Source organism: Elgaria multicarinata, chromosome 14 (assembly GCF_023053635.1).
Source record: "Elgaria multicarinata webbii isolate HBS135686 ecotype San Diego chromosome 14, rElgMul1.1.pri, whole genome shotgun sequence".
Classification (NCBI taxonomy): domain Eukaryota; kingdom Metazoa; phylum Chordata; class Lepidosauria; order Squamata; family Anguidae; genus Elgaria; species Elgaria multicarinata.
The window spans coordinates 17544419-17567142 of NC_086184.1; the positions used below are offsets into that span (position 1 = coordinate 17544419).

The window sequence follows — 22724 nt, forward strand, 5'->3', positions numbered from 1 at the left end:
CAAGGTAAAAAAAACACAAATCAGTAAATGGGCACGCGTCCCACAATGCTTCGCGGCCGAGGAGGGCTTTGGCCCGGGGCGTCCGCCGCGCGGGGCTTGCTGGGAGTTGTAGTGCGCCCGCTTTTCCCGAGGAGTGCCGAAGTCGACGGGACTCGCTTTCCCAGCGGGGCTGGCGCGCGGCCGGAAGAGGCGGGCGAGGCGGGCGAAGCGGGGAGAGAGCGCGAGCCAGCCAGCCAGCCAGCCTGCCTGCCTGCCTGCCTCAGTGGGTCTGGGCCGCACTCGGTGCCGCCGCCTCCACCGCCGCCATTAGCCTAGCAGGAGCTGCGAGGTGAGTGTTGCGGCGCGTCTGAGGCGGGAAAGGCGCCGAAGCGGCAGCGGCCTCCTTCCCCGCGCCTCAAGCGCCGGGGCTGGGCCTGGCGCGCCTGGGCGCTGTCCATCTCCCCTCACCGCACCCACGGCCTCCCTCAGACTAGGGAAGGGGAAGGGTGTGTCGGCGAGGAACGGCTGCCCCGTGGTGCTGCTCCTTCTCCGAGTCAGAGCAGAGATCCGTCTGTCTGCTGATGCAAAATCATCCAACCTTTCCTTTTTGGGGGTGGGGGTGTCATCCCGTGCACAAACGCGTGCGTGTGAATACGCCCGCCCCCCCCCCTGCCCGCGCGTGTATTACCAGTGTCGGGCTTTCTCCACCACGTGCTCCCGGACCCCTTCTGGGAGCACATGCGAAAAGGGTGGGAGATGCTTCTTTGAAAGTTTCTGGCTTTGGCGAAGGAAGTTTTGCTTTCTCATCCGGTGTTTTTATTCGCCTTTTGCAGTCGGGGCTGTGTCTCATAGTCAAGTCTTGCAATGCGAGTTTAGGAGGAGGTTGTAAAAAAACAAAAACAGAAAAATTCTGGGCTATGCAGGCAGCAACCTGGTTTGAACGAGAGCGGTTCATTGAAAGTTTGCCTGCAGCCCGTAAGCACATTTCCCCATTAAAACTCAGTGGGAGTTTACTTCTCAGGGAACGTGGTGATAATGCTTAGGATGGGCCGTGGTTTTTGACGGCCACTTCCATGTGCAGAAAACTGCAGGAGAGAAACGGAACCTTCTGTGGTTGTAGACTTAAAACACTCTGGGTTTACTTTCTATGTCTGTACAAACAGGTGTGAATCAAGTGAAAGACTTGGTGGAAACTTTCAGGTTTTGGCTCTTCTGATCTCGTTTGAAGCTAAATTATGAAAGGCGCAATCCTATACATATTTAGTTATGAAAAAAGTCATACAGCTCCCAGCATTTCTCAGTCACCACGCTTGGATTTGCTGGACTTATTTCTGTCTTATCATGCATAGGATTGTGTCCTTCGTGAATAACTTTCTTAACAAAGAGATACTGTCGGGCTAAATGTTTATAATAAGATCTTTCCTGTCTTAAACTCATTGATTAATGCATTGTAAAAACATAACTGAGGTGGCAAAATTCATTACCCAAAGTAATGAAATTCAAGATAAATAGAAGAATTACTAGCAGGAAAGCATATTGGCAAAAGTCGAGTATTCTGAAGTGCAAATAACCCTAGGATTGACCAGAGGGCATGGTCTGAGGTCACATGATCTAGCAACTGCTGAAACTAAGCAAGTTGGTTCTGATCAGTGCCTGGATAGAAACCATTTGGGAGTTTCATGTATGCTGCCTTAAATTCCACGATGGAAGAAGGAATATACATGTCAATAAATCAGGACCACAAAATATCCCCTTTTAAGCATCACGATCGGATTTTAGGATCCAAGGCATTGAGGTGCCTTAGGTGTGGGGACAGGAAGTGAGTATGTGTGAATTCTTAAATGCAGTGTTTAGAACACAGGAGATATCTGAGATTAAATAGAGCAATCAGATGACCAACTAACTTTGTTAGACTAATGGGGAACAGATGAGGAAGAAAATGTATTCATATAAATATATTTAATGTACACTTTTACTGCGTTACATTCTAGTGTTCTCTTCTCGGATGCAAATAGTACTGGAAAAGGGGATAGCAACAATTAAAGTAGAAGGTAGTTGATGAATATTCCAAAGAAGATATCACTTGAGAAGAATTAGATATTATTATTATTATTATTATTATTATTATTATTATTTATTTATTTATTTATATACCACCATCAATGTACATGGTGCTGTACAGAGTAAAACAGTAAATAGCAAGACCCTGCCGCATAGGCTTACATTCTAATAAAATCATAGTAAAGCAATAAGGAGGGGAAGAGAATGCAAACAGGCACAGGGTAGGGTAAAACTAACAGTATAGAGTCCAAACAGTATAGAGTCCAAACAACCTATGAAACACGTAGGTACAGCATGCATGTTTGAGGACCAGTATGACCTAGAATGGGAAGGGAGATGGTAGGTTGAGATCTGTTGGTAGATCACTGGATGGTTTGCAATAAGTTGGCAAAGGTTTCTGACTCCCAACTTGTTTAACTATAGTAATCGCTCAAAGGAGCCCTCTATTCAAATTATTGTGTTACAATCCCTGCAAAGGTATATATGTCCGTCAGAATGGGTCATGAAGTACAGTAGGTAATTGGTTTTATTCCCTGAGTAACCATTTTGAATATGACTCCACCCCCTGACATATTTTGCACCTAGTTCCAGTTGGTGACTTCAGGCTTCTGGTAAACAACAACAACAACAAAATACGAAGTCTGCCCATACCTGACCCTGAGGAATGCCAGGTTTTCTATGATGTTGGGGCCTTGCTCCAATGCTCCATATTCTATCTAGCTCAAAAGAGATCTAGGGACAGGACCTTCTTGGTCATGGCTCCCAAATTCTGAAACTTGTTTCCAAGAGAGGCCTGTTTTTGTCTAACTCTTTATAATTTCAGGAGGAGGGTGCTAATCTTTTTTTGTGGGGCGGGGGGGGGAATAACACTCTTATATAGTATACTATTGGGATTTGGGTGAGGCTATCTTTTTATTGAAATCTTGAAACAAAGTCACAAGTTTTTTGTTTTGTTTTTTTACTCCCAAGGTCTCAGTATGTGTGGATTTTCCTGTTGTGCAGATATGGTATACTATACCTGCTCGTATAATCTGTCATAGGTATTTCTCATATTGAAATAGAAATGTAATAATAACACTAAATTAACATAACTAATAGTTGCTTTTCCTTAGACATTTACTCTGATCAACAGGATTTCTGTGAACAGCAGTTTTTTGTCTTAACTTTGACACATCTGCAAAACTGGATTTCTCTCTAGTTAGTGGTTGTCCTTGAAATAATGTTCTTGATATTGTATCAGAAATACAGTGTTAACTTGTCTTGATGGCTCAATTTCAGTATTGAAACAGTGGTTCTTTTTGCCTGCCATTAGGAAAAGCATGGAAGAGATTGAGGTTTTCAGCTGAGTGGACTATTGCTCTTTAGAAAGAACAGCCACTCGCCTGTGGTGAATATGAATCCCCTGCAGGCGACCAGGCACCGAAGCATTATAAAGGTTCATTCTTGTTTCTTTATTTCAATTTATATCCCACTTTTCTATATATATAGCACCCAAGATGGCTAATAGCAACAATAATAAAAAAAACAGTTAAAAGAAACTATAACAAGAAGATAAAACCAAACAGTGGCCACATTAAAACAAGTTAAGACAAAATGAAAATTGAAAAAAATCATTCAAGCTTGACATGCTAAACGCCTGTGTGTAAATATGCCTGACAGAAGAAGGACATCATAGAGGGGTCTTGGTGGGGCTCCAGAAAAGTTTCAAAGATTGAGTGCAACCACAGCAGAAGGCCTTTGTGGAAAGTATTAAGACTAGAGTGAGCTTGTACAGGAGAAGGCAGTCCTTCTCGTAGCCTGTGGTACAATTGAAACAGGTGTCGCGTGTTCCCTGTAAGTGAGTTCGGGCTTCTTTTCACTGCTGAATTGTTGCTAAACAATTCAAATTGGAAAGAAATGTCTTCGATAGTTTGCGAGAAAGCTCAGGTTCCTAATTGCCCATCCTCCTAGAAATGTCGCATTGGTTCCCCAAAACTAGAATTTGAAATATATTTCTTTCCAATTTTGCTCTCCATAGCATTTTAAAGAATAGCCATCCATTCAGAAACTACAAACTCTTTCTTTTGAACTGACTGACCGGCCACGTTTCCATGGTCACATTAATCCCAGATTAAAATGAACGTGCAAGTCAAGCTGTGTGTACTCGTTCTCGCAAAACGTTGGAGAGATTACCTATCTACTCTAAACTTTCTCTCATCAGTCTCTCTTAGCTTTCTATCTTGCTCTTTTATGCCCCAAACATTTATCACCATGTACAAATGTTTCCTGAATGTGCTTCTAGAATGATCGGCTTCTAATCTTTAGTATGACTGTGTATCGGTAGTATTGCTGTGGTAATTTGTAAGAAATACTTGAGGCTGCTATCTACCCCTGCTAAATAGGCAAGCCTTCGCCAGCCTGGTCAATGTCCCATTGGCCATACTGGCTGGGTGTAATGGTCCAAAACTTCTGGGGGTCACTAGAATAGGGATGGCTATTCTAGAGTTCCTTTCAGGGTGGATTTGATTTAAATCACGATTTAAATCACTACTCAGAAAGACTCCATTTAATCATGTGACTCCCCCCCCCCCCAAAAAAGTACACTCTATTCATTGCATTTTTTGAAACTTAGCACTTCAGAGGTAAGGGGTTGATTCTGTGTACATAGATCTGCAAAGGAACAATGGGATTCTGATCTCTGCAGACACAAATTCACAGTTTTGAGAACTATAAAACCAAGCATCTGTGATAATACCTTCTAGATAGAAAAATTGCCCAATAATCTTACAGAAACTTCTGGAAGAGCATGACATTGTGAATGGATTAATGGAATTCATTTACCAAAAATTTTAAACATTGCATGAATATACAGCCTCATGCTACATAATTAAAAACTAATCCTTATTTCATGATGAATAACCTTTGGACTAATGTATCTTAAATAGAAAACTATCTTTAGATACTTTTTCTCAAAAAGCATTTTATTATAAATAAAAAATCCATTTTTTCATTTTTTTAAAAAAAAAATCATTGATTTTTATCCACCCTGGTTCCTTTGAACTTTACTAGATCTACCTAGCAGCTTTAATGAGGTGGATTTATTATTTATTTTATTATTTTGTTTCCATTTGTTGTCTAGCTGCTCTCACTGTAACTTGAGATTTGTCTGGGAATTTGCATTCTGGAGGTTTGCTTTCACCTCTTACGAGTGATAACACACACGGTTGTTACTAGAGAAAATGGGAATTTCTCTGGTTTTGTTTTCTTAGTTGCATACAGTTGTGCAAAACCATAGTGAGTACTTTTGGTTCTACCTAGTTACTTGTTATTTTGCTTGTGTTAGAGTTTGATGTTTTACATCAAAGGCTAATGTTTTAAGTGGAATGTTAAAAGTGCTCCTGCCATAAATACAGGAATCCTGGAACAAGAACATAAGCAGTCATTAGTGGCAAAGTTATTCATTCCCTGGGTCCCTCTGGGATCCACCTCACCTGCTGCAGGAACCAGGGCGTGTCCCCTCCTTGTGAGCTGATTGGCTCTGTAAAGGCTACTCGAAGAGACTCGACATGAGTCTAGAAATGTGAAACAGTGAAATCAACTTTTCAATAATAACAGTTAAAGCTATTTTTGTAATTGGCATGTGCATCAAGCCCGGTGACGGTGGTTAAAGTAGCGTGCTTTTTTGTTCTAATAAAAGTAATGCTTTAAAATTGTTTGGCCCATCAATAACCAAGTCTTTGACTAGTTAAATGCCCAACCCTAATTTAAACAGTGCTAGGTGGTAAGTTTTGATTGTAGCAACAGACTTTAATACAGTCTTGTAAGTAAATAACCCCCTGCTTACTGCTATGGTGTAAGTTTGAGTTATAGGAAGGTGGGGTATAAATGCTTCCTCTCTCCTTTGCCCAACCTGGTAGTGGAGATCCATCTCCATAGCAGTACACTATTTCAGTAATGCAACTGTTCTTGTACTGTTTCCTTTTATATTTTATAGCTTAAAGTAAATAGGCAGAGAGGAAACCGTAAAGTCAACTTAAAAATAATTTAATTTTTTTAAAAAAATAGGCAGGAAGAATGCAGCACATCTCTGTAGTAGCTACTCTTGTATATGTCCACGTAAATGCTGTCTGTGCCCTTTTCCTAAAGGGCTATAATTCCTAGGCTCCCCAAATAAACTTGCCGGCTTGCCTGTAATAAGAGCACAGCACTGGGGAGGGTTCCTGCTCTTCTCCTGAACATAGAGATGGGCAAGAGACTCTCCCTCATGTTGTGCTGATTTCATTCAGAAAGCATGGGGTAAGGGACCACAGCTTAGTGGTACAGCACATGGTTTGTGTGCAGAAGGCCCCAGGTTTATTCTCTGGCATCTTTGGTTAAAGAAGGACCAGTTAGCAGGTAATAAGGGCAGCCTCCCCCCACCATCCGCGATGGAGGAGAAGCGCTGCTAGTTAGTAACTAGGTGCACAAATACATTTTGTAAACTGCGCTAATGCACAAACCTGATATAAAGCAGCTTCATACATTCCTGAAATGGAGAGAAGTCCTGTCGCTTTTGTCTCTGAATTGAGTAGAACATAGGGTGAGTCCTCATACTTCCCTAGATGCTCAGAAAACAGTGAGACTCCTTGCTACATTCTTCGTATGTGCATGATTCAGCACAACAGAGATGAGCGCCTGCTCAGTTCTGGGGAGGAGAAGGGTAGGGGCTCATCTCCCCTGCCTCAGTGTCCTTGGACCTTGAGCTCAGCATTATATCAGAGAAGACTCTGGCCTCTTCCTTGGAAGAGCAGCGTTGTGGCAAGTACTGATTTCAGCACTTATTAAGGCCAGCAAAACTCTGTGGGTGCCTATATATAAAAGCCTTTTAAGGGGAAAAAGTTAAAGCTGTGAGCACAATATTTATTTAACATGTATATCTCTTGCTCTTCATCTAATGGGCTGTTGACAAAATGTAACAAATTCTTTAAAAATCCTAATCAAACCACAAGAACCAAGGTAGGATGTACATAAAACAGGCAGCTACACCACCCAGCTTCAAAAACCATTTTAAAATGACTGAGCAAGCAAATTGAGTTTGACCAGGTTCTGAAATGAATATAATATTGGAGTCACGGTATTATGTTTTCACAATGTTGCCCAATATTGACAGCCTCTCCCAGCCTCAAATCAGCCAGGATGAGCATCTAAGAGAGCTTTGGAGAGCAGATGTGCCTGATACTTGGTCAACAAAGAGTGCTTGCTGCTTGTTTCAGCGTGATTGTTTGAACATCATTCAGTAATTGAGGATCTCAACTTTACATACAGTATGATTCAGCTCTAATTTCTGAGTTCTGATTCTGTTTTTTGGGTGTTGGCCCAAAATGCTCATAAGATCGCATTGCTGCAGAGCAGAAGTCTCATCCTCTTAGCGTCTTCGGAGGCGCCGTTCTTCAGGATCATGGGCAACACGCGACCTGTAGGCTGTACATGCCCTCTCCTGGGCTGTTTTGTGCCCTTACTTCTTCAAAGTGCCGCTGCTGAATTACTGCTTAATTTTGGGAGCCGCAGCAGCCAAACCCCCCACATTTCACCTTCAAAACAAGGTGCATTGTCAACATATCCCTTGTTTACTGGCAAATTGTACTATTCTGGGACCATGATTTGCCTTGGAAACAATATGGGTTTGTTAGTGGTTGGGTGCAGAACCCAGTGTGGATTAGGGAGGGCAAAATTGCCCCCCAATACTTTCCAGACTTGCCACTCCTAATATAAGGAGTTCCTCAGTGCTGGTGTCTGTAGCAATGCAAATTGGAGAAAGTTTTCAGCTCAAATCTCATGGGTGAAAAGTCTTGGGTAAGTGAAAAATGTGGGCGCTTCTGGTGAAAAAACAATCTGTTGTACATGTATTTTTATAGACTTAACTTGCTCTGCACTTGTCAGTTTTTACAGCTTGTTCTTTTCTTTTCTTTTCAGTTGCTGGCTCCGACTGAGGATTCAGAATGGGAGACAAGCCTATTTGGGAACAGATTGGTTCCAGTTTTGTACAGCATTACTTCCACTTATTCGATACAGATAGGACTCAGTTAGGAGCAATATACGTAAGTAGCTACTGAAACAGGGTTCTTGCACTATTTTGAAAGGTTGCTTGCTAATCTCTCCGCCCTCCACTTATTTGCTTAAAAATTGGCCATTGCAAACTATTGTTCAGGAAAGCCTGACAACTATTCCAAATAGTCACATCTTAAGTTGTCTTGTGCTGCTCTTACCTGTTGAGGAATTATGACGTCTGCTCTGGTGCCTTAGCCCAGCTTTAAAGAAAGTCAATGCTGCTCGTAATTCATTGCAGAAGAAAATGAGAGAATGGGACAGTAGCTCCCAGGACATTGCTTTGCCTTAGTAGTTGGCTAGTGTTACCTTCATCACTAGTGCTGTGCCTGTTACTGCTGAACTGGAAGTGCCAGCAAGACAAAATACCCTCCTAACATCTACAGAAGTTTTGCGTTATCATTTCTTTCATAGAGTCAGCATAAAAAGGACTGGCTGGCACTTCTCCTGTAAACTTGGTTGACGGAGTGTTTTTTTCTAGAGGCAATAAAAAATGGCCGTCTGTTCTAGAAGTTGACTTCCAACACTCTTAAAATGTGTGGAAGATTACTAAGGGTATTGGACTCTATGCGGAAAGGTTGAAAGGCTTCTGGAGTATTTATGCCCAGGCTAAGTCAGTTCAACATGACAGGTGCTTTTTACAACATTCCACTCAGAGCAGAGGATCCGGTGCTACATTGGCAAGCCAGTATTTACACTCCAGAAAGTTCTGTTGAAGAATAGCAGGTGGTGGGGATTGCAAAGATAATTTTAAAAATCCGAAGATGCTACTAGGTCACAGTGAATTGCAGCTGCTCTAAACAATTGGCATTTCTTCTTTCTGTGGGTGTTGGATGACAGTTTGCATCATTCTGTGTTGTTAAAACTTTGGGAACGGACTCAACAGCTGCCTCTTTTCCTTCTCACGATATATGCTTCACTAGGAAAATCCATAAAAGCCAGTGGAGTGACTAAAGAAGATGGAGATTGATTGAGTGGGCATTTGGTTATTCCTAGTTGTGTGTTAGAGTGTACAACAGTCTTCCCCAATGAGTTTCAAGATTAAACTTTGCTCTATAAACTGAAGTAGTTCTTGTTTTGTTTGCTAAATATTTATAACATGTTTTAAAATAAGAACATATTGCACTATTTGGCTGCAACAATCTTAACCATGGAGTTTCTCAAATGTATGCTTTAAAACTTTGAATACACTTACAGTTTAGTATTGGGCAGAGACTTGGTAAAGGTTTGTAAGCTCTTCATATTTAATGTTTCACCATAGGGTTAAGCAAGTTACAGGCCAAAGCGACTGGAGGGCCGAAACACTCGTCAGCCTTCGTTAGCATAGCCAACAGCGAAGGATGTACACAGCACAGCTACAAACCTTGCTTGTTTTGTTTTATATTTTTATGAAATTGTTTTTTTTTTTTAAATGCCCCAAGTGGTGTGTTTGCACCAGAAGCTCACGTGATATAAAAGCTTTTGTTTAAAGAAATGGCTGGGCTATGCTGGGAGATGTAAGACTTTTTTTCTGTCTAAATATGCATAGGATTGTGCCCTGATTGCATTGGGAAAATTGTGTATATCTGTTTTTAAAGTTCATTGTTTTAAACTTTTGTAAACTGCCCAGAGAGCTTCAGCTATGGGGCGGTATATAAATGTAATAATAAATAAATGACTAACCAGTCTGAGCATGTTGGACAAGGGGAAGGGGGCTTGTCTGCTGTGGCATATTTACAAAACCCCTATTGGCCAGCTGTTTTGAGTAGGGGGTCTAGCCTCTGAACCTGTCCTTAGCTCTACTGACACTTCAGCAGTTCTCTATATAAATTACTGGAATGTAATAGCTATTGCTGTGTCCTTTATACAACCTGAAATCTTCTTTTCCCAAGCAGACTGTGACTGTCTTTTCTTTTCTTGTTATTATTTCAGATAGATGCCTCATGCCTTACGTGGGAAGGACAACAATTTCAGGGCAAATCAGCTATTGTTGAAAAACTCTCAGTAAGTTCCTGTGCTATTTCTTGCCCAGTATATTTCTGTTCAACACGGAACTTGGAAAGATTTCCTTCGTTACGTAGGCCAGGTTCTAGCTTTACTTCTGTTGTAGTATTCTTTTCACCCGCCCTGAACGTTACAGTTGCCACCTCTTCTATGGTCGTTGCCATACTGATGGGAGTCTGGTTTCACTAACAGCTTGTTTGGCATATCACGCAAGCAATACCTGGTCTTTTGAGAAGCACATCATTTCTGTGGAATGCTAAGCCTGCTGTTGGAGTAGCCGCCTGGGTGGAAACATTTCATAGAATCATAGAATCATAGAATAGCAGAGTTGGAAGGGGCCTACAAGGCCATTGAGTCCAACCCCCTGCTCAATGCAGGAATCCTGCATATACGGATCCTGCCTGGCATCAGAACCAGGGCTGTGGAGTCGGCACATAAAACCTCCGACTCCTTTATTCATGGCGCTTCCAACTCCTTTAATTATATATTGATATAGGAAATAAATTTTCTATATATTTCGTACATCGACTGCAAGCACGCAACTTTTTAGAACCCTAACCAGTTAAAGCCCGGGTCTAAAGGCTATAGCGAAGACATTCTGGTTTTTTAATTTTATTTATTAAAGAAGCCCAAAAATGAAATCAATGAGGTTATATTTTCTAAAACCCAAATAAAAATCTCCTTTACTGTGTTACGTGATATGCTGTCATTAGACCCGTGTACAACTTGCACACATTCTAATGAGACTCACACACACACACACACGTAAGGAATCTTTAGACATTGGTCATAGAGCGTCTGTGGCTAAGTAAGGTGATTCTTATCTAAATGAATTCCTTGACCTAGCCTTGTGATTGCTCTCAGCCCCATTCCTGTGTTTTTTCCCTCATCTCTGTTGGAGATGGAAGGGTGAAGATACCTTGACTGTTGGCTGCCTCAAAATGGAGTCTGTACTGCTCACTCACAGGAGAGCTACTTCGTAACAACTGTATTTTATTCAGTTAAAAGTGAAAAGTTTATTTTTGTGCTTCCTTTCCTTCCTCCCCCCCCACTCCCTCCCTCATACACCCCAAAAAACTCTTTCTTCCCCCACAAACAACCCAGCGGGGCCCAGCACTTACCGCAACCAGCCAAGATGACCAAACTCCTTCTTGTGCTTGGAACTCACATGCTTGGAGCACCTGAGTCATGGTGACTCGTCTGAGCCTGCCTGTGAAGGAGCAGCGGCACTCTGGAAAAGGCAGCACATTGATCCATCTTTTTCTCTGAATTTCTCTGGCCAACTGGACTGTGAATCTGGAATTTTTGTCCAACCAGCCAGAATATTTTGGAATTGGCTGGAATCCAGGACAATCTTGGTTTTCAGGGACATATCGCAACTCTATATACAATTTAAATTTATTAGGAGTTGGAGTCGGTACATTTCTACCGACTCTGACTCCGACTACAGTAACCCAAGAATTGATTCCGATTCCGACTCCATGACTCTGACTCCACAGCCCTGATCAGAACTTTAGTGGAACTGAAAGCCAGTATGCCATCTGGACTATTCACGAAAAAAATCTCTTCCAAATAAAGATGTTTAGGATTGGTTTGTAAGTAGCTAATGAAGTCAATGTTGTCAGAGCTGAGAAGCATCATCTCACCCAGTAGTGCATTTTGAGTTATGTCTTATAGCGTTGAATTAAATTTGGATGAATGGGCACCATGGGTCTACCACCCTTTGGCTAGCCTTGGCAGCCAAGCAAAAAATTTGTAGTTGCCAGGATCTTTGCTCCTAATTGCAAAGTCAGGGAGCATCCTCTCTTTCCCCTCCCCAAAAGTGTGTGTGTCTTGAGGGAAGCTTAATTGCTGTGCAGCCAAGGCTCTCCAAGCACCTCAGCAACAGAACAGCCAAACAACTGCCACCCCTCCTCCTGACCTTGGAGCTGGAAAGGAGGTGGGGATCACTATGCAACTCCCAGGACAGGACAGCCTTCACAACTCGACAATTGGGCAGAAGGCTCGTCACTTGCAAGAAAGTGGCAGCACACTCGTCATGAGCAAAAACGTGAAAGCCTGGTTAAGACGCTTGGTCTGTGTGCCTTTCACACGTTGCTTTAAACAAAAGGCAGGTCAGTAGTTGAATTAATGCATTTTAGGGGCTTCAATTTTCTACACCTGAGAACTTGGCGTGCTGCCGCAGTCTGCAAAGCAACAGAGAGCTGTTTATTCGTTCAGTCGCTTCCGACTCTTTGTGACTTCATGGACCAGCCCACGCCAGAGCTTTCTGTCGGCTGTTGCCACCCCTAGCTCCCCCAAGGTCAAGTCTGTCACCTCCAGAATATCATCCATCCATCTTGCCCTTAAACCCTCAGTGCCCTTAAACCCATTGATTTCACTGGATTTAAGAGTGATTAACCGGTGCATTAGATTTTGGCCTCAGTGATTTGTTAAACACATATCTGATACAAGTAAGAGTAGAATTCTGATCTCATCTATATTCCAGTGTATTGTTGGCTCCTATTTTATTACATTTCTGAACTGCTCTACATGGTTTCCAGTGCTAATTCTGATATTTTAGTATAAATTTATCTTTCTCTAATTCAGTATTATTCTTATCTTCCCTCCATTTGTTAGGTAAACATTTTTTTCATGTGCAAAAAAGAAATTGCCCACAGTCCTGGATAGAAAAATGTAAAACTAGCTTTTCCAAAGGGTAAAGGAGTGTTTTGTTTTTCAGTGAGCCTCCTAATTATAAGTAGGTCCTGAGCATTTCTTTTCCTCTTTCTTATTACAGAGCCTTCCCTTTCAGAAAATACAGCACAGTATCACAGCGCAAGACCATCAGCCCACACCTGACAGCTGTATACTCAGTATGGTAGTTGGACAGCTTAAGGTAGGTTCTCTTCTTAAATCTCAGGCCCCATGGAAAGGGGATCAGAACCCCGTTATGTCTTGATTCAGATATAATGGCTAAACTATGGTTTGGCCACTATAAATGGGCTTTGGGCTCGCATTCTCTTGCCCTCCTTTCCTGTGCCCTATGGTTTGCTGAGAACAGGGAGGAAGAAAATTGGAACACAGAGAGGGGGACGGTTGGAGAGTTACCGTGGTGGCCAAAATTGTGGACACTTTTTGAAATTTTCAAGTTCTGCAAGTTTGAATGCTTATAGAAAATGTTCTGTTTCATGAAATTCAAATGTTTATATATCAATTGAAAGAGAATTTAATGCTGAATTCAATACAAAAAACAGAACGCAAATATCTGCAGTACAAAAAAAAGTTATGCTTACTTTAGTCTAAAAGCAAACACGGGTGATTGCGGACTGGAATTGCAAACCCTACTGGCCAATCGCAGTCCTTGTTCTGGGGACCAATCACATGGCAGAAGCTGCAATATATCATGTTTCAAGATGGGGAAAATCAGTTTTGCTGTTTGTTCTGTAACCGAAGCGCCATTGGAGATAGTGTGAATATTTGACGTATTTCTCAAATTAAAAATGTACGTACGTACATCATAAATGGAGCAATGGCGCCAAGGAAAAGCGTTGATTGGACACCCAGGAAAAGAAGCAGGATTGTTGTATTACGTGAATCAGGTCTTTCAATTGATATATAAACATTTGAACTTCGAGAAACAGAACATTTTCTAAAAGCATGCAAAGTTGCAAAACATGAAAATTTCAAAAAGTGTCCACAATTTTGGCCACCACTGTACATCTGAGCTGGGCCTAATATATCAAGGTGTGTTGGTCTGGCACCACATGTGACAAAGTCTGCTTTTGATTGGATCATGGAAGCTGCATGACCAAGGAAGAGCCAACTGCTAAGAGAGGCTTCCTGCTCAAAGAGGTCCTTTTCACACACCCCTTTCCTCTAGTCTGTTGCATTGCCGTTGAAATGGTTAACATTCAGTTGGGACACACTTTGACTTCGGTGAGAAGGTCCTCATACTATCAGTGGTGGCTGGTGGGGAGAACCATTCATCGGTTGCAATTGATGGAAAGCAGGGCCCGTGCTTTTACATAACAGGTCTATCCCTCTCAGACAGAAGAGCTTAAACTGAAACCTCTGGGTGGAGTCAAGCTCAGCGTCTTCTTACTGTGCCCTGTTCTGGAAAAGGAAATATAGCTGTGATCCGGCACGGTTGCAAGGCTTTTTCCAGTAAACCTTAGGCTGCCAGTTGGACAACCTAAAGTAAGTTGTCTGACTTTACTGTTCTAGGAATGAAAGCTGCATGTCACGGGGCAAACATGTGGACCCATGACACAGACCACTGAGAGCAGGCACAGGGAACTTATTTATTCAGAGAGCATGTGTGAGGGTGTTCAGCCACATCTTCTCACTCCACATGTGGTGCAGATTCAAGGAGCCAAAACTGGTCATATGATGCCCCCTGCAAGGAATGTAAAAGCAGCAAAGAGTTTTGTAGCCCTGCAAAGACCAATTTGTTATTTATTTATTTATTTATTTTATTACATTTATATACCGCCCCCCCAGCCGAAGCTCTCTGGGCGGTTCACAACAATTAAAATAGTAGACATTAAAAGTATACAAATTTTTTTTAAAAACATAAAAACAGTATAAAAACAACAACAGTATTCATTTAAAACAACAATTCTGGGGTCCGTTAAAACAAACTTAACGTTATTAAATGCTGTTAAAATGCCTGGGAGAAGAGAAAGGTCTTGACCTGGCGCCGAAAAGATAACAACGTTGGCGCCAGGCGAGCCTCATCGGGGAGATCATTCCACAGTCGGGGGGCCACCACTGAGAAGGCCCTCTCCCTTGTTGCCATCCTCCGAGCTTCCCTCGGAGTAGGCACTCGGAGGAGGACCTTAGATGTTGAGCGCAGTGTACGGGTAGGTTCATGTCAGGAGAGGCGTTCCATCAGGTATTGTGGTCCCAAGCCATGTAGGGCTTTATAGGTTAAAACCAGCACCTTGAATTGGGCTCGGAAACATATAGGCAGCCAATGCAAGCGGGCCAGAATCGGTGTTATATGCTCAAACCTCCCTGTTCCAGCTATCAATCTGGCCGCCGCATTTTGCACAAGCTGCAGTTTCCGGACCGTCTTCAAAGGCTGCCCCATGTAGAGGGCGTTGCAGTAATCTAATTTGGAAGTTACCAAAGTATGGACCACTGAAGCTAGGTTATCCCTGTCCAGATAGGGGCGTAGCTGGGCCACCAACCGAAGTTGGTAGAAGGCACTCCATGCCACCGAGGCCACCCTACTGGCTCAAGTCCACGAAACGTATGCCATAATGAACGTGTTAGTTTTTGAGGTGCTACAGGCCTCTTAGCTTTTGCTGCAACAGACTGACATGGCTACCCCCTTTGGAAGTTGCTAGGGCATTGTTGCAAGAGTTGAAGCCTGTCCTTTTCTCCTTGACAAGCAAAAGCAGCAGGAAGAATGAGGTGGAACAAGTCCCTCCATATTCCTTCCCCCATTTTGCATCTTTTAGTTGCCACAGCTTCCTCCTTGGGAAGGGATTGGGGCTAGCTGTAGAAATAGGCTATGGGTATCCTAGTCTGCTAGAAAAGCAATAACACAGAAGGAGATGCAGATCTTGTTGAACATAGAACCTAGATGGAAGGATTTCTTTAAAAAAAGTTGTAAGACAAACACGCTTCTTCTTAGAGGTCTTTCAAATGTGATGCGAAGAGAAAAGGGGAACATACTCATGCTTCTATGTTGTCGGAAATCAGTTTGTGCATCTTCTTGGGCAATTTTAGGCAAGATGGGAAAGGAGAGGCTCTTCCTGTAGCTTCTACTTACTGTCCTGTCCAAAACGACCCTCGGTGTGATCTCACTAGTAGCCTTGTTCATTAGCGAGTGCATACTTGTATTACCAGACCTATCTTGTTTGGCAGATCAATGCACTTAGAAAGATATTCCACACAGATAGGCTCCCAGAATGGGAAACCAGACTAATGTAGGTATCTGAGCATAAAGTTTACTTTGTGTAACTTCACTGGAGTTCTAATTAGTTTTATGCCCTCCTTTCAGTACTTTATTTTTCATCTGCAGTCTGGTAATAGTAAAACCAGCTCCTCAATAAGGTACATGCTTTGTATGCGGATCAGTGGAAGCATCTCACGTAAAAGGACAGGGAAAGGAGAGCTATTTGCTTATTTGAAGTAATATTCATGCTGCTCCTCAGCCATAAAGCCTCCCACAGTGGCTTAGCTATCATTAGTTAAACAAGACCGTTCCTACTCGCAGGCTTACAATCTAAAAAGACACAAGGAAAAAGGAATGGGGAGGGGGAAATTAATTATTTCAGCAGGGCTGGCGGAATGTCCCTGTTCTCCCTCGCATCTCCCTCAGCTCCTGCTGTTGGAATGGCTCTCATCATAGTAAACAGCACAGGACTGGAAGGACAAATAGTCTGACTCCGTATAAGGCAGCTTCATGTATTCAGAATGTCACAGATAAATGAATTGCTTCTTGCCTATTAGAGAAAACCTCCAGCAAAACAGTTTTAACAACTTGAAGCTAGGCTATAAATACTAGGGGTAATAATGGACTAAAGTTGTTCTGTTAACTTTGTAGCTTGCTCTTTCTACCCCCTTGTACTGCTTGTCCCCTTAAGTATTCAGCAACCGTGTGGAGGTACCTGCGCGTGTTAATAGGGCCAAGTTTGTAACGTTCTGTGCAAGTGAAGTAAATGCACTCATAACGGAATCCCGCAAGGACGCCGGCATTCTGTATTTGCAGATCCTATCACGTTAGTAATGGTTTCTCTCCTGTTCTGCTCAGGCAGATGATGACCAAATTCTAGGTTTCCATCAGACCTTTTTGTTGAAAAGCTTACAAGGTGCCTGGGTATGCACCAATGAAGTCTTCAGGCTAGCGCTCCACAATGTTTAGCCTCTGGCCGCCTCCTACCTCTGATCTTCGCAGTCCTCACTGAGTAAGAAGCACTCTGCTTGCTCCTGTGTCCTAGTTGATTTTGCAGTCTGAACAGCATGAGCATTGCTTGTGTGTTATCAAAGCAGGTTTGCAGAATGAGTACCCTGCTTGTCTCTCAGGATTGTGGCTCCTGCACTGAGTAGGTGGAATCCCTTACTTGGAAGCAGCTGCTGCAGAATTAATTCAGCGTAACCGATTTTAAGTTTTTGTTTTATATGCCAGTCAGTTGCTTGCTTAACACATCCCAGACCTAGCATTGCTTAGAAATCTGGGAAGTTTGTGTGGCTCGCCTTATTATATTTGAAACTGTCTGAGCTAAACCTCGTAGGACGTGCCGTGTAGGTGTATCTGTGCTATTTTCCCTCTGAGATCAGGGAGATGCTCTTGAACCAAGGACAGAGAGTCCTTAAAACAATTTGAACATGCAGCCCATAAAAAAAAAACCTCAGGTCTCTGCTCTGGGAAGCTTGCAGTCTAAATTATAACAGAGCTGAAGAGATGGGAAAGAGAAATGGCAGAGCAAGCAAAGGACTGGTGTGAACAAACGCAGTTGCAAATACTTAGGCTTTGTTTCAGTTAGGGGTGAGGATCAAGGGATTAAACCAAAGGCTTCATAGAAAATGTGGGTTTTTAAGAAGTGGTTCACCTGTGAACAGTGAAAAGTTTGGAATGTACAGCATGAGGGTGAAAGATGTTGGGACTGTGTGAAATCGTTGCCTGTGAAAGAATTCACTTCTTAGGAAGCACTTCTGTATGTCTCCTCCATGGTTGTGTCAGGATGCTTTCATGAAGCATCCTTTCAGCTTCAGTGAAAGTGGGGCTGCTATACACTGTGTGTTGGTAGGTGGTGGCATGGACAGGCATGCAGTGAAGAAGGGTTGTCTTAGACTTCTTTATGTCTGTTTTTATATTTTTCATGATAAATGTAGGTTTTCCAGAGCCAGTGCAGAGGTTTCTATTTTAGGTTAGAAGGCAACCCAATGGCTTGATAGTCAAATGCCTTGTGAAGCATGGGCCATAGCTACAGTTCCCTCTTACCTTTTCCAAAGAATGTTTGACACTGAGGGTGCAATTTTATGCATGTTTAGACAGAAAAAAGTCCTACAGCTCCCAGCATTCCCCAGCCATCCATTAACTGCCTTTTGTAATTGTGCAAAAAGCTACTACGGAACTGAAAAGCAAAATTATGTGTACTGCGTATTCTAGAAGATGGCAATAAGGCAAAAGCAGTGGACTGTGTGATGACTGATAGAAGCCACACTTCTATCATAAAAATAAAACATTACTAGAGTTGCCCCAACAGATCTGCTTGGACAGACTGCAAACTGGATATAGATGTGTCTTGTCCAATTTGGAGATAGATAACTCTGTTATAAGTCTTAAGTATCGGGGGGACGGGGACCTTCCAGTTGACACAGCTGACAGTGCAACCTGATTATGTTGACTTTAACTGGACTTAATCTTACACTCTTAGACATAGAATTACTTCCTCCGATTGATCCTAAGGTGCTTTTTCATCATGAAAAGAACACAACTTGCAAACTTCCATAAGCATACATGTTATCTGTAGGGCAGTGGTAATTGCTACAGTGATAATGGAACACTTCCACGTTTCTAGTGATGTTTGATTATTGTCCATGCCATTGTAATTCTGCATTATTAAGATTGAAAAATGCATGTCAGAATCTCACCTACCTTAATTGTTCATAAACACAGGGACGATTCCTAGGGTGTATTAAAGCTGAATGTTCTTGCAGAAGAGAGGTGTGTGCATGACACCCACTGCAGGAATTTCCCTGCTAGAAAATATTTACTGAAGTGCAGAGCTTCTAAAACCTTTTTATTCTGTCTTCGCAGGCCGATGAAGATCCTATAATGGGATTCCACCAGATATTTCTATTAAAGAACATCAATGATGCTTGGGTTTGCACCAATGACATGTTCAGGCTAGCATTGCACAACTTTGGTTGAGACAGCATCCCCGAGGCACCTGCCCTTTTTCTTTTCTCCTCTCCTCCTTACAGATATTAATCACACTCATGGAACATTCCAAATATCATACACAAACCTGCAACACCACGGCAAGCAAGCAAGACCTGTGACATGCCCTTCCGAAGAGTTTATGTTGTGTCACTAGAAGAGTTCCTTGTGCATGATGTTTGGAAGTTAGACTTAGCTGCATTTGACAAGGGAAATGTGTGTTTTACCTACCAGCATGCCTCGGGAAGAATCCGTAATGCGAAAGGTTGTGTTTCTGTACTGACAAGTTTCTCTAATAACCCAAAGAAACAAAAGGAAAGAAAAGAACAGCAGCCTGAATCCAGCTCAGATATTGATATTTTTTTTTTGTTCAGATGTTTCAGTGCTACATTATACAATAAAACCATGCAATTTTCCTAACAGTTTAAATTGTTGGATGTTTAGTCTGTAACTAGAGAGTCTTACATCTCCAACTCCGTGTCTGAATACTAGCTTGGGAATTCCTAGCTGGACGTAAGTCTGAAGTTTCTAAAAAGGCTCCATAGCTGTTTTGAACTCCTCTTTTGCCACTGTTAAAGGCTTATATGCAGTAACTGCTGAAGAATTGTTCCAAATATCTGAAAGAAGAGACCTTTCATCCTCCTGAAATCATAACATGGATTTATATGAATTACTTGTTTGCATATTGGATCATTACACTGAACCTCAAGCATTTTCTTCAGTCTTTAATACAGGAATAGATGCAAAACCATGCCTTAAAACAATAATCCAGCATATACTACTGGCAAGCTTGTTTCCTACACAATAAGCTTCCCAGGCTAGCATATTCATCCCATTTGTTTCTCCTTCATTTAAGACTGGGGTCAGTACAATATTCAGCATCTTTAATTGTTTACAGAGTTTTGTCCTTTCAGGGCACCTCTTTCCAAATGAGCTGTAAATTTGGCCTGGGAGACTGATAAACCACACTTCTTTCTATGCTTGCCTATGGCTTGCTTTGGATTGAGTCCTGAGTCCACTAGAATTGTAGTTGCAATAAGCAGCAGCCACCAATAGCAGTGTTTTAATAGTGCCAGTACTTATAAACTGCTTAGAAAATGTTCCAGAAAAAATAGCTTTTCCTGCAGAGCTGATTTGTTGGGAACAACTTAGGGGTAGAGAAGAAACGTATTTTCAAAATGGCCAAATCCTGTCAGGATGTTTGTTCAGGAGCTTAATATGAGCTGAGCAACCTTGTATTCATAAGGCCTTACGGCATTAAAAAGCCTATTTTCTAAATTTATTAGAACAATTTGCAAGCTATGCTAGGTACTTAAGCTAATGCTTAGAGCTTAGTTCCAAATGCTGATAAGTAGCAAGACACAGTGTGCAGTTCTCAAATTTTTAAATTTTGGTTATGGAAAGGAATCCCTGAGCTTGATTTGCCAGTCAAATCTGTGCATACTAAGAGGCACACACCATCTCAGTATAAAAATTAAAAGCGAGGAAGGTTTGCATTTTCAGACATAATTTCTGAAGCTTCTGGAAGGCCCAGTTCTCCTGAAATTCAGTATTGCTCAAGTTTTTTTGTCCGGATTCTTTGCACTGATCCTTCTATCTTCCTTTTTCCTTGTGTTGTATTCCTACCCAGAAAAGACTCAAAGGACTGCTGCTGTTTCCTGAAAGTCAGTGCTTTTGAAAAACTACAGCTCATGCCTCTAGCCTTTGAGAAATGGTTGTGCGTGCCATCAGTTACTGCTTTGTTGCAAGGACTTTGGTTAATGCAGGAGCCAATTCTGTAAACTCAACTTGGTTAGGCAGCGGGGCTTAGGCTAGCATCCATGTCTTAGTGCATGTGTATAAGTTTAGTTTGAAAAGTCCCGGTGGTATCAGTGGAACTTATTTCCAAGTTTACATAGGAGTGCAGCCTTCAAAGCAGTTGACAGAGGAAAAAAGTACTTCCTCTTTGCAAAGTCTGTGAGTTTGAGGCGGGGGGAGCGTCTCTTTAACCTGAAGTACATATCCCAGATGGCCTCATTTTATCCAGCACACCTGGTGGGGATGATGGGGGGAGTGGGTCATTGTATGGTACTGGATGATTTTCCATATTGTGAGTTGGATGTTGTATTGGCCTTAATGGGAGCAATGTTTAATAGCCATATGAAACAAAATGCCTTACAAAAATTCCTTAAATGCAAGTTTCACAAGGAACACACTTGGTCTGAAGGAGGCATTATTCTTTTTGGCTAAGCAGATGAGGAATGCATTTTGGCATCCATATGTGATGATTTCCCATAAGCAACAAGTCTTGTAAGTTTCAGCCTTCCAACATTAGCATATGGCGTTCTGTGAAGAATTGCGTTCTCCCCTAAGGAAAAGCTGCAGACTGCAGAAGGAGGCAATTCAGATAGCCCAGCTGTGTTCTCCCATCAATCAAAAGTTGGAGGAAAAGTTCATCTAGCCTGCATTGCTTAATCTAAACTACTTCTGCCTTGCAATTGTGTGTTGGGGGTGGCAGAAAGAATCCTCAATACATAATGAGCTGCTTCAAGAAGGGATGATAGAATATCTGATCCTGGAATGCAGATGATGTGTAAATAAGGCTATTTAACTGCTTATTAAAAATGCTAATTAAAGAATGGTGTAAATCACTGTTCTTCAACATGGTATCCTCCAGATGTGTTGGAGCTCAGCTCTCATCAGCCCCAGCTGATCAGTGATAGGAAATTCTGGGAGTTGTAATCCAAAACATCTGGAGCGTACAAGATTGTGGAAGGTTGGTGTAAATTCTCTTTCCATACAAATGCTAAGTGTGACCTTGTGTTGGGATGTATGTAGAGCAGAACTGCCCAAATTACAAGCTATGAAATCAAACAGCCTATTAGCCATATAAATGTGGATTGCCAGGTGATTTAGAACTCTGTTTTAGCAATTCCTGACGAACAGCAAAAACAGAGTTTTTGAACTCCTATTAGGGCTGTATCCGGCTTGGTGGGTCACAAGTTGTATATGCCTTGGTATTTCCCCCCTCCCATTCTTTCTGTTGCTGGCTATAAAAAAATGCACCAAAAATGTGCTTGTGTACTCAAGGTGCGTCACTTGACTGTAGAAAAATCATGTTCAGGTAATTATGACGTCTTACACACTTAATGTGTGTATCTTAATGGCAGATACTTGATGTACGTGGGGAGGAAAGCAAACATTTTTTGATAATATTGTAGAACTTGGATTACAGAATAGCACTGGTTTTGCCAATACATAAGCTGAATTTATGTGGAGTAAGACAACCTACCTATTCCGTATCAGCTGTATAATCTTGGCTTGTTAAGATTGTACCTTTTTGGCAAATGTATAAATAAAGATTCTTTGACAAATAGTGTTGCTTTAAGGCTAAGCCTAGAAACTGAAGTTAACAGCGAAAATGACGTTAAAGAAATGCTGGGTGCTGCCTTGCTTCAGTGAAGTGATGGATAATAAGAGCATAACAATGTAAGAAGAACCATGTTGAATTGGATCAAAGGCCTCTAGTCTAGCATTCTGTTCTCATTAGTGGCCAACCAGTACTTCATCTGTATTGTTTAAATTATTGGGTGAGTGCAGACTTCAACTCTGCTGCTATTAACTTTATACTCACCTGCTATTTTCTAGCCATAAAGGGGATGGCATTTATGCAACTTTATAGTAATTCTCTGTGTCATGCCCTGGATAGAGATTGGTGCCCAGCAAGACATGGCCAAGTAAAAGTGTTAATTTCAAGTTATTCTCACTTCTTAATACATTC

The 22724-nt window shown here is 42.0% G+C and overlaps 1 protein-coding gene across 2 annotated transcripts; it reads left to right on the forward strand.

Moving 5' to 3' along the window:
* The first annotated feature begins 221 nt into the window (after positions 1–221).
* On the forward strand, positions 222–19386 carry NUTF2 (nuclear transport factor 2). Of its 2 annotated transcripts, XM_063141101.1 has the most exons (6): positions 228–328; positions 3353–3475; positions 7972–8096; positions 10015–10086; positions 12866–12964; positions 18842–19386. In XM_063141101.1, the coding sequence occupies exons 3-6, from the start codon at positions 7998–8000 to the stop codon at positions 18953–18955; spliced, it is 384 nt and encodes a 127-aa protein (XP_062997171.1). In that variant the 5' UTR covers positions 228–328; positions 3353–3475; positions 7972–7997; the 3' UTR covers positions 18956–19386. The 2 variants fall into 2 exon arrangements, with proteins under 2 accessions (XP_062997172.1, XP_062997171.1); XM_063141102.1 differs by lacking the exon at positions 3353–3475 and having other exon boundaries at positions 222–328.
* The last annotated feature ends 3338 nt before the right edge of the window (positions 19387–22724 follow it).

Coding starts and splice junctions, on each gene's coding strand:
- NUTF2 (XM_063141102.1), top strand. CDS start 7,998: ATGGGAGACAAGCCTATTTGGGAACAGATTGGTTCCAGTTTTGTACAG. Junction 8,097..10,014: donor CTCAGTTAGGAGCAATATAC/GTAAGTAGCTAC, acceptor TTATTATTTCAG/ATAGATGCCTCATGCCTTAC. Junction 12,965..18,841: donor TGGTAGTTGGACAGCTTAAG/GTAGGTTCTCTT, acceptor CTGTCTTCGCAG/GCCGATGAAGATCCTATAAT.